The sequence below is a fragment of the Rhinopithecus bieti genome, unplaced genomic scaffold (genome assembly GCF_001698545.2).
Source record: "Rhinopithecus bieti isolate Rb0 unplaced genomic scaffold, ASM169854v2 scaffold_9769, whole genome shotgun sequence".
NCBI lineage: Eukaryota > Metazoa > Chordata > Mammalia > Primates > Cercopithecidae > Rhinopithecus > Rhinopithecus bieti.
In genome coordinates, this window is record NW_016806163.1 from 479,354 (window position 1) to 488,860 (window position 9,507).

General features: G+C 52.0%; 1 protein-coding gene across 1 annotated transcript in view; it reads left to right on the forward strand.

The window, feature by feature from the left end:
* TMPRSS9 (transmembrane serine protease 9) overlaps nt 1-9,507 on the forward strand; it is a 62,884-nt gene that overhangs the window by 20,140 nt on the left and 33,237 nt on the right. Inside the window, 1 exon segment of the mRNA XM_017874905.1 lies at nt 8,242-8,408. Within this exon segment, the coding sequence (XP_017730394.1) occupies nt 8,267-8,408 (142 nt within the window). The 5' untranslated portion in view covers nt 8,242-8,266.

Genomic DNA, 9,507 nt, shown 5'->3' on the forward strand with positions numbered 1-9,507 from the left:
GCCTCCCTCCCCACCGCCCCTGCCTCGCTCACCGCTGCCCCTGCCTCGCTCACCGCTGCCCCTGCCTCGCTCCACGCCGCCCCTGCATCACTCCATGCCGCCCCGCCTCTCCACTGCCCCTGCCTCTCTCTCCACTGCCCCTGCCTCGCTCCCCACCGCCCCTGCCTCGCTCCCCACCACCCCTGCCTCGCTCCCCACTGCCCCTGCCTTGCTCCCCACCGGTGGCCCCTGCCTCGATCCCCACCGCCCCTACCTCACTCCCCATCAATCCCGCTACATCTCTCCTTTCTCGTTGGCTCTGGATGGTGGCGGCCAGGCATGGAGTGGCCCTTCCCAGAGGGACACGTTCCCCTCAGGAGGGAAGATTCTGGCTGGGCCCCAGCATAGGGTTGCCAGACTCAACAGTGAAACATTCGGCACACTCGGAGACATTAGAATTTCAGACCTGTATTTATTCATTCTTTCATTATTTTGAGACAGAGTCTCGCTCCGTCACCCAGGCTTGAGTGCAGTGGCGCAATCTCGGCTCACGGCAACCTCTGCCTCCCAGCTTCAAGAGACCGACCTGTCTCAGGCTCCCGTGTAGCTGGGACTACAGGTATGCAACATCATGCCTGGCTAATTTTTGTATTATTATTATTTTTTTAGATGGAGTTTTGCTCTCTTTGCTCAGGCTGGAGTACAATGGCACGATCTCATCTCACCGCAACCTCCTACTCCCGGGTTCAAGCAATTCTCCTGCCTCAGCCTCCTGAGTAGCTGGGATTACAGGCATTTGCCACCACGCCCAGCTAATTTTGTATTTTTAGTAGAGATGGGGTTACTAGAGACGGGGTTTCACTGTTGGTCAGGCTGGTCTCGAACTCCTGACCTCAGGTGATCCACCTGCCTCAGCCTCCCAGAGTGTTGGGATAACAGGCATGAGCCACAGCACCCAGCCAGAATTTCAGATTAACAACCAAAACTTTTTTTTTTAAACAGGGTCTCACTCTGTGTCACCCAGGTTGGAGTGTTCACTGCAACTTCTACCTCGGGGGTTCAAGTGATTTTCCTGCCTTATCCTCCCAAGAAGCTGGAATTACAGGCGTGCGCCAACACGCCCAGCTACTTTTTGTAGTTTTGGTAGAGAGGGGGTTTCACCATGTTGGCCAGGCTGGTCTCAAAACTCCCGATGTCAGAGGATCCGCCCGCCTCGGCCTCCCAAAGTGCTGGGATTACAGGCGTGAGCCACCGCGCCCGGCCAAAACATTTTTTTAGTAGGAGAAGGTCCCAAATTTCGCATGAGAGAGACATACTAAAATACAGATTAGGGACAGAATTCTCCAGAGAGACAGGACCAAATGAGTGGATACACAGACACATACACACAGATGCGTAAATGCACACAAACACACACAGATGCACACACACACAGATACAGATACAGACCCCACACATGCACACACACCCACACATGCACACACACACAGATGTACACATGCATGCACACAGACCCACACATGCACACACGCACACATGCACACACACGCACTCACAGACCCACACATGCACACACAGATGCACACATACACACACGTGCACACACACAGACACATGCACACACACACAGACACATGCACATACAGACACGCACACGCAGATGCACACATGCACACACAGACCCACACATGCACACACAAACGCACACATGCACACACAGACACAGATGCACACAGACACACATGCACACAGATACAGACCCACACATGCACCCACACATGCACACACATGCACCCACAGACGCACACATGCACACACACACACACACACATGCACACACAGATTGAGATTTATTTTAAGGATTTGGCTCACACCACTGAGGGGCTGCAGGTCTGGAATCTGCAGGGCGGGCTGGAGACATTGGGAAGAGCTGATGCTGCAGTCTCAAGCCTAAAGACCATCTGGAGGCAGATTTTCGTCCTCCTGGGGAACCTCAGTCTTTTAAGGCCTTCAACTGATTGGGTGAGGCCCACCACATTACTGCTTTATTCAATATCTACTGATTTAAATGTTAATTGGGCTGGGCACAGTGGCTCATGCCTCTAATCCCAGCACTTTGGGAGGCCGAGGCAGGTGGATCACTTGAGGTCAGGAATTCCAGACCAGCCTGGCCAACATGGTGAAACTTCATCTCTACTAAAAATACAAAAATTAGCCAGGCATGGTGGCACACACCTGTAATTCCAGCTACTTGGGAAGCTGAGGCAGAATCCCTTGAACCTGGGAAGTGGAGGTTGCAGTAAGCCGAGATTGTGCCACTGCACTCCAGCCTGGCAACAGAGCAAGAATCTGTCTCAAAAAAAAAAAAAAAAAAGTTAATTGGGCTGGATGCAGTGGTTCACACCCATAATCCTGGCACTTTGAGAGGCTGAGGCAGGAGGATGGCTTGAAGCCAGTAGTTCCAGACCAGCCTGGGCAACATAGCAAGACCCCATCGCTACAAAAAAAAATTATGATTTAAAAAATTTTCTTAGAGACTGGGTCTCCCTACGTGACCCAGGCTGGTCTTGAGCTCTGGGCTCCAGTGATCCTCCCATCTCGGCCTCCCAAGGTGCTGGGATTACAGGCGTGAGCCACTGCACCCTGACTCTACAAAGAAACTCTTCTAACTTAGCTGCTGTAGTGGTACACATCCATATTCCAGCTACTCCAGAGGCTGAGGTGGGAGGATCTCTTGAGCCCAGGAGGTGGAGGCTGCAGTGAGCTATGGTCACACCACTGCACTCCAGCCTGGGTAACAGAGTAAGACCCCCGTCTCAAAACAATAAAAATAAATAAATGGATGTTAATTGTATCTAAAACTTACCTTCGCAGCAATAGCTAGAATAATGTTTGACCAAACAACCAAAGCCCAGCCAAGGTATCGCATAGAGTTAACCATCCCAGGGACACACTTAGGCTACAAAAGGATGTTTGATTATCTGAAACTCAAGCTGCATGGGGTGTTCTGTATCTTATCTGCCCACCCAGGCCTGGTTTTCATCCCCACAGGCGTCCAGAGCAACTCCACTCCCTCCAGAGAAGCCCTTGACCACGTGGGCACGTGCAGGGGACCCCACCTGGGGAAACAGAATGGCATTGTTCCCCCAGCTTCCTTTTCTGTGGGTTTCTCATGGGGAAAAGTGTGTTGGAGGCCAGGCAAGGATCATTCTCCTCCCACACGGCGGACACCTGGGGGAGCTGAGGCGGAGGGGAGGCAATGAGATCCACCTTTGCAGAAAATGTGGAGGTGATTCACCCCTCTGGAGCGAAATGCGTCCCCGCAGGCTGAGAACATGCAGAGTTTGAGGTTAAGGTCTGTTGGGGTCTCACGAGTGTAAAAGAATGGAAGCTAGGGAACCAGGTGTGGTGGCTCCCGCCTGTAATCCCAGCACTTTGGGAGGCCGAGGCGGGCAAATCACCTGGGGTCAGGAGCTCGAGACCACCCTGGCCAACATGGCGAAACCCCATCTCTACTGAAAGTACAAAAATTAGCTGGGCGTGGCCAGGCGCGATAACTCACGCCTGTAATCCCAGCACTTTGGGAGGCTGAGGCAGGTGGATCACGAGGTCAGGAGATCGAGACCATCCTGGCTAACACGGTGAAACCCCGTCTCTACTAAAAATACAAAAAATTATCTGGGCGCGGTGGCGGGCGCCTGTAGTCCCAGCTACTCGGGAGGTTGAGGCAGGAGAACTGCTTGAACCCGGGAGGCAGAAGTTGTAGTGAGCTGAGATCATGTCACTTGCACTCCAGCCTAAGAAAAGACCAGGTGTGGTGGCCCACACCTGTAATCCTATAATCCCAGCACTTTGGGAGGCCGAGGCGGGCGGATTACCTGAGGCCACCGTGGCTACCTTGGCCCATCCCTTGATGAGAAGGGGTCACAAAGGGTGTGAATCCCAGGAGGTAGGATCCTGGTGTTCCCGGTGGAATCTGCCTGTCCCAGGTGTCCCGTTATACATCCCTCAGGGGCCGACAGCTGCCCAGTTCTGCTTAGGGATCCATGCGACACAGAGGCAGTTTCTCATGGAAACCCTGGGTGAATCCCCTGCTCCAACGAGACTGAAAGTGGCAGGAGCACAGATGAAGGTCATGGTGTCGCCGTTGCACACGGCTGCCACCTGGCCGTGTTCTGGGACTCATGTCTGTAAATCCTCTTACATTTCACAGCCTTAGTGATAACCCGTCAGTGGGAGATCGCCCAGAACGGGGATTGGCAAATGATTATAAACGACCAGAGAGGTGGCCGGGATCAGCGGCTCACACCTAGAGGCTGAGGCAGGAGGATCACTGGAGGCCAGGAGTTCGAGGCCAGACTGGACAACATAGTGAGACCCCATCTCGACAAAGAATAAAAAAAATTAACTGGATGTGGTGGCACGCCTGTGGGCCTAGTTACTCTGGAGTCTAAGGCAGGAGGATCGTTTGAGCCCTGGAGGTCAAGGCTGCAGTGAGCTATGATCGCACCACTGCACTCCAGCCTGGGTGACAGCGCAAGACCTTGTGTCTAAAAAATAAAAAAGAAACTAGCCGGGCGAGGTGACGGGCGCCTGTAGTCCCAGCTACTCGGGAGGCTGAGGCAGGAGAATGGCGTAAACCCGGGAGGCGGAGCTTGCAGTGAGCTGAGATCCGGCCACTGCACTCCAGCCTGGGTGACATAGTGAGACTCCGTCTCAAAAATTAATAAATAAATAAAAATAAAAAAGATTACATATCTATTCCAGGGGTCAGGAAGCGACATCCTGTGGGCCAGAGCCAGATCTAGTCCTTCCCCTGTTTTTATACAGCCCACCAATCTAAGAATTATTTTTGCATTTTATTATTACTGGAGACTGGGTGTCGCTCTGTCACCCAGCCTGGGGTGCCGTGGTGTGATCACATGTCCTTGCAGCCTCAACCTCCTGGGCTCAAGCAGTCCTCCCACCTCAGCCTCCTGAGTAGCTGGGATCCCAGCTACGCACCCCACAACACCTGGCTAATTTAATTTTTACTTTCTGTCAACATGGGGTCTTGCTATGTTGCCCAGGCTGGTCTCAAACTCCTGGACTCAAGCGATTGTCCTGCCGCAGCCTCCCAAAGAGATGGGATTATAGGCGTGAGCCACTGCGCCCAGCCAGGATTTGAATTTTAGTGTCCATAAAGTGTGATGGGAACATAGTTGTGTCTAATTCTTTACATGTGGTTGGCTGCTTTAGTGTGATAATGGCAGAGTTAAAGGACATAGTCCTGACTGCCTTGTGAGTATGAAAATATTTACTGCCGGCCGGGAGCCATGGCTCACGCCTGTCATCCCAGCACTTGAGGAGGCCAAGGCAGGAGGCCAGGAGTTTCAGACCAGCCTTTCCAATATGGTGAAACCCTGTCTCTACTAAAAATACAAAGATTACCCAGGTGTAATGGCGTGCACCTGTGGTCCCAGCTACTTGGTAGACTGAGGCATGAGAATCACTTGAACTTGAGAGGTGGAGGTTGTAGTGAGCCGAGATTGTGACACTGCACAGCACAGCTGTGGTCCCAGCACTTTGGGAGGCCGAGGAAGGAAGGTTGCCTGAGGTCAGGAGTTCAAAACCAGCCCGGGCAACATAGCAAGATCCCCTCTCCACAAAAAATAGAAAAGTGGGACCGGGCGTGGTGGCTCACGCCTGTAATCCCAGCACTTTGGGAGGCTGAGATGGGTGGATCACCTGAGGTCAGGAGTTCAAGACCAGCCTGGCCAACATGGCGAAACGCCCTCTCTACTAAAAATATAAAAAGTAGCCGAGCGTGGTACTCGGCACCTGTAATCCCAGTTATTGGGGAGGCTGAGGGAGGAGAATCGCTTGAACCCGGGAGGCAAAGGTTGCAGCGAGCCGAGATTGTGCCACTGCACGGCAGCCTGGGCGACAAGAGCGAAACTCCATCTCGATCGATCGATCGATCGATAGATAGGCAGGCAGGCAGGTACGTAGGTAGGTAGATAGACACAGACAGACAGACAGACAGATAGATAAGCAGGTAGGTAGGTAGGTAGGTAGATAGATAGGCAGGCAGGTAGGTAGGTAGGTAGACAGACAGAAAGATAGAAAAATGAGGCTGGTGTGGTGGTGCACACCTGTGGTCCCAGCTATGGGAGGCTGAGGTAGGAGGATCACTTAAGCCTGGGCATTTGAAGTTGCAGTGAGCCAAGATCGCACCACAACACTCCAGTCTGGGCAACAGAGACTCTCTAAAAAAAAAAAATCAGGGATGATGCGTGAAGGTCAGGAGGAGAACTCTGGGTTTTAGGCTGCTGGAGGGATTTGATGTGTGTGTGGCCAGGGGTGATGTAATCTGATGAACATTTCAAAGGCACCTTAACTGCTGTGACCGGCTCACAAAGGGGCAAGGGAGGGAGGAAAGAGGCCAGTCCCTGCAGAGGGGATGCCGGTGGCCTGTGCTGGTGGCCCGTCCAGAGCCGTAGCTGCACAGATGGTGAGGAATGACTGGATTAGGAATCTGTTTTGAACACTGAGCCAACAGGAGTTGTTGACGAGTGTGACAGAAAAAGAGTCTGTGGTTACAAATTCTTTGATTCTCCTCCCTTCGAAAGATGGCACTCAGGCTGGGCGCGGTGGCTCACGCCTGTAATCCCAGCGCTTTGGGAGGCTGAGATGGGAGGATCGCATGAGGTCAGGAGTTTGAGACCAGCTTGGGCAACATAGGAAGACTCCTTCTCTACAAAATAATAGATTAGCCGGGCGTAGTGGCACACACATGTGGTCCCAGCTACTAGGAAGCTGAGGTGGGAGGATCGCTTGAGCCCCGGAGGTGGAGGCTGCAGTGAGCTGTGATCACACCACTGCACTCCAGCCTGGGCAACAGAGAAACACCCTGTCTCAAAAAAAAAAAAAAAAAAAAAAAAGGCAGGAGGGTGAGAGAGAGAGACTGGAAGAGGCTGCACTGTGGCTATGAAGGGGGAGGAAGGGGGCCTGAGCCTCTAGACGCTGGGAAAGGTGGGAAACGGATTCTCCCAAGCCCCCAGGAGGGCCCAGGCCTGCCCACAGCTTGATGATGAGCCCTGTAAGATGGATCTCAGGCTTCTGACTTTCAGAACTGTGAGATAATAAATCAGTATTCCATTTTTAAATTTTTCGAGACAGGGTCTGGCTCTGTCACCCAGGCTGGAGTACAGTGGTGCGATCACAGCTCACTGCAGCCTCCACCTCTTGGGCTCAAGCTGTCCTCCCATCTCAGCCTCCCGAGTTGCTAGGATTACAGGCGTAAGCCACCACATCTGGCGAATTTTTGTTTGTTTTCTGTGGAGATGGGGTCTCACTATATTGCCCAGGCTGGTCTGAAACTCCTGGGCTCAAGCAATCCTCCTGTCTCAGCCTCCCAAAATGCTAGGATTACAGGTGTGAGCCACCATGCCTGGCCAATAACTCAGTGTTCCTCTAAGCCCCCAAGTGTGGGGTCCTTTTTTCCAGCAGCTATGGGAACCTCAGACTTATTCTTTATGGCAGTGGACCCCAGCGACCCACGGGAACCCCTCACCCTCACACAGCGGCCCAGCCAGCAGTCACTTCCACCTTGTTGTTTTTTTCATTTTTTGAGACAGTCTCGCTCTGTCACCAGGCTGGAGTGCAGTGGCACAATCTCAGCTCACTGCAACCTTTGCCTCCTGGGTTCAAGCGATTCTCCTGCCTCAGCCTCCTGAGTAACTGGGATTACAGGCACGCACCATAATGCCTGACCAATTTTTTGTATTTTTAGTAGAGACAGGGTTTCACTATGTCGGCCAGGCTGGTCTCAAACTCTTGACCTCAAGTGATTCACCCACTTCGGCCTCCCAAAGTGCCGCATCTGGTCTTCTTTTTTTTTTTTTTTGGAAGCGGAGTCTTGCTCTGTCACCCAGGCTGGAGTGCAGTAGCACGATCTCGGTTCACTGCAGCCTCTTCCTCCCGGGTTCAAGTGATTCTCCTGCCTCAGCCTCCCAAGTAACTGAGATTACTGGAGTGCACCAACATGCCTGGCTAATTTTGTATTTTTAGTAGAGATGGGTTTCACCATGTTGGCCGGGCTGGTCTGGAACTCCTGACCTCAAATGATCCGCCCACCTCAGCCTCCCAAAGTGCTGGGATTACAGGCGTAAGCCACCGCACCCGGCCATTTTTAAGGGCATAGTTGCAACCCTTGCTTATGGGAAGAGAAGTACCTTCAGCCTTTGACCCCATGTTTCTGTCTTGCTGTGTGGCATCCAGCTCGCTGTCTGCGTGTCTCTGAGCCATGGAGTCTACCGTGGCTGACGTACACCTCGTGCCCAGGACAACCAAGGAAATCCCCACTCCAGACGCTGCGTGCTGTCGAGCGGCCACCATTGGTGTGGTGGCCACCAGCCTTGTCATCCTCACCCTGGGAGTCCTTTTGGGTAAGTGACTATGGGATTGGCTGGGTTCACAAAACAAGAGGATGTGTGCAAAGGAAGTGACTTGATGGTGTCTCCATGACCATCTTAGAATTAAAAGGCAGTGTCTAGGTGTGGAAATGAAGGCTGCCCTAGGTCAGGCGGGTGGGCGCGGAGTGGAGTGGGTGAGTTCCTGCGTGCGTCAGTTTTCCCAACTAAAGAAGGTCTCAAAGGAAGTTTTCACAGCTGGGATGACACAGAAACACAGACAGGGAAGTGATCTTGTTTTAAATTTTGGCAAATCAGCAAAATACCCAAAAGGATTTTTATAAAACCAAGCAATTGGGTTGGGTGTGGTGGCTCCCGCCTGTAATCCCAGCACTTTGGGAGGCTGAGGTGGAAGGACCATCGGAGCCCAGGAGTTTGAGACCAGTCTGGGCAACATGATAAAGCCCTGCCTCTACAGAAAATACAAAAAATTACCCAGGCATGGTGGCGCCTGTAGTCCCAGCTGCTCAGGAGGCTGAGGCAGGAGAATCACTTGAACCCAGGAAGCAGTGGTTGCAGTGAGCTGAGATCGCACCACTGCACTCCAGCCTGGGTGACAGAGTGAGACCCTATCTCAAAAAATAATAATAAAAAATAAGGCCAGGCACAGTGGCTCAGACCTGTAATCTCAACATTTTGGGAGGCCGAGATGAGCAGATCATGAGGTCAGGAGTTCGAGACCAGCCTGACCAACATGGTGAAACTCCATCTCTGCTAAAAATACAAAAAAAAAAAAAGAGAAAGAGAGAGAGAGAGGGGACGGGGGGTGGGGAGGAAAATAAATAGCTGGGCGTGGTGGTACATGCCTGTAATCCCAGCTACTTGGGAGGCTGAGGCAGGAGAATTGCTTGAACCCAGAAGGTAGAGGTTGCAGTGAGCCAAGATCATGCCCTTGCATTCCAGCCTGGGTGGCAGAGCAACTCTAGCTTAAAAAAAAAAAAAGTTAGTTTTAACATTTAAATGATTATAATAAACAGTAATTTGTGGAGAAATGCTCTTGTGTGGCAAAATAGTAAGTTGGCGATCCTTTGAGAATCCTCCTAATTTTTTTTTTTTTTTTTTTTTTTTTTTTTTT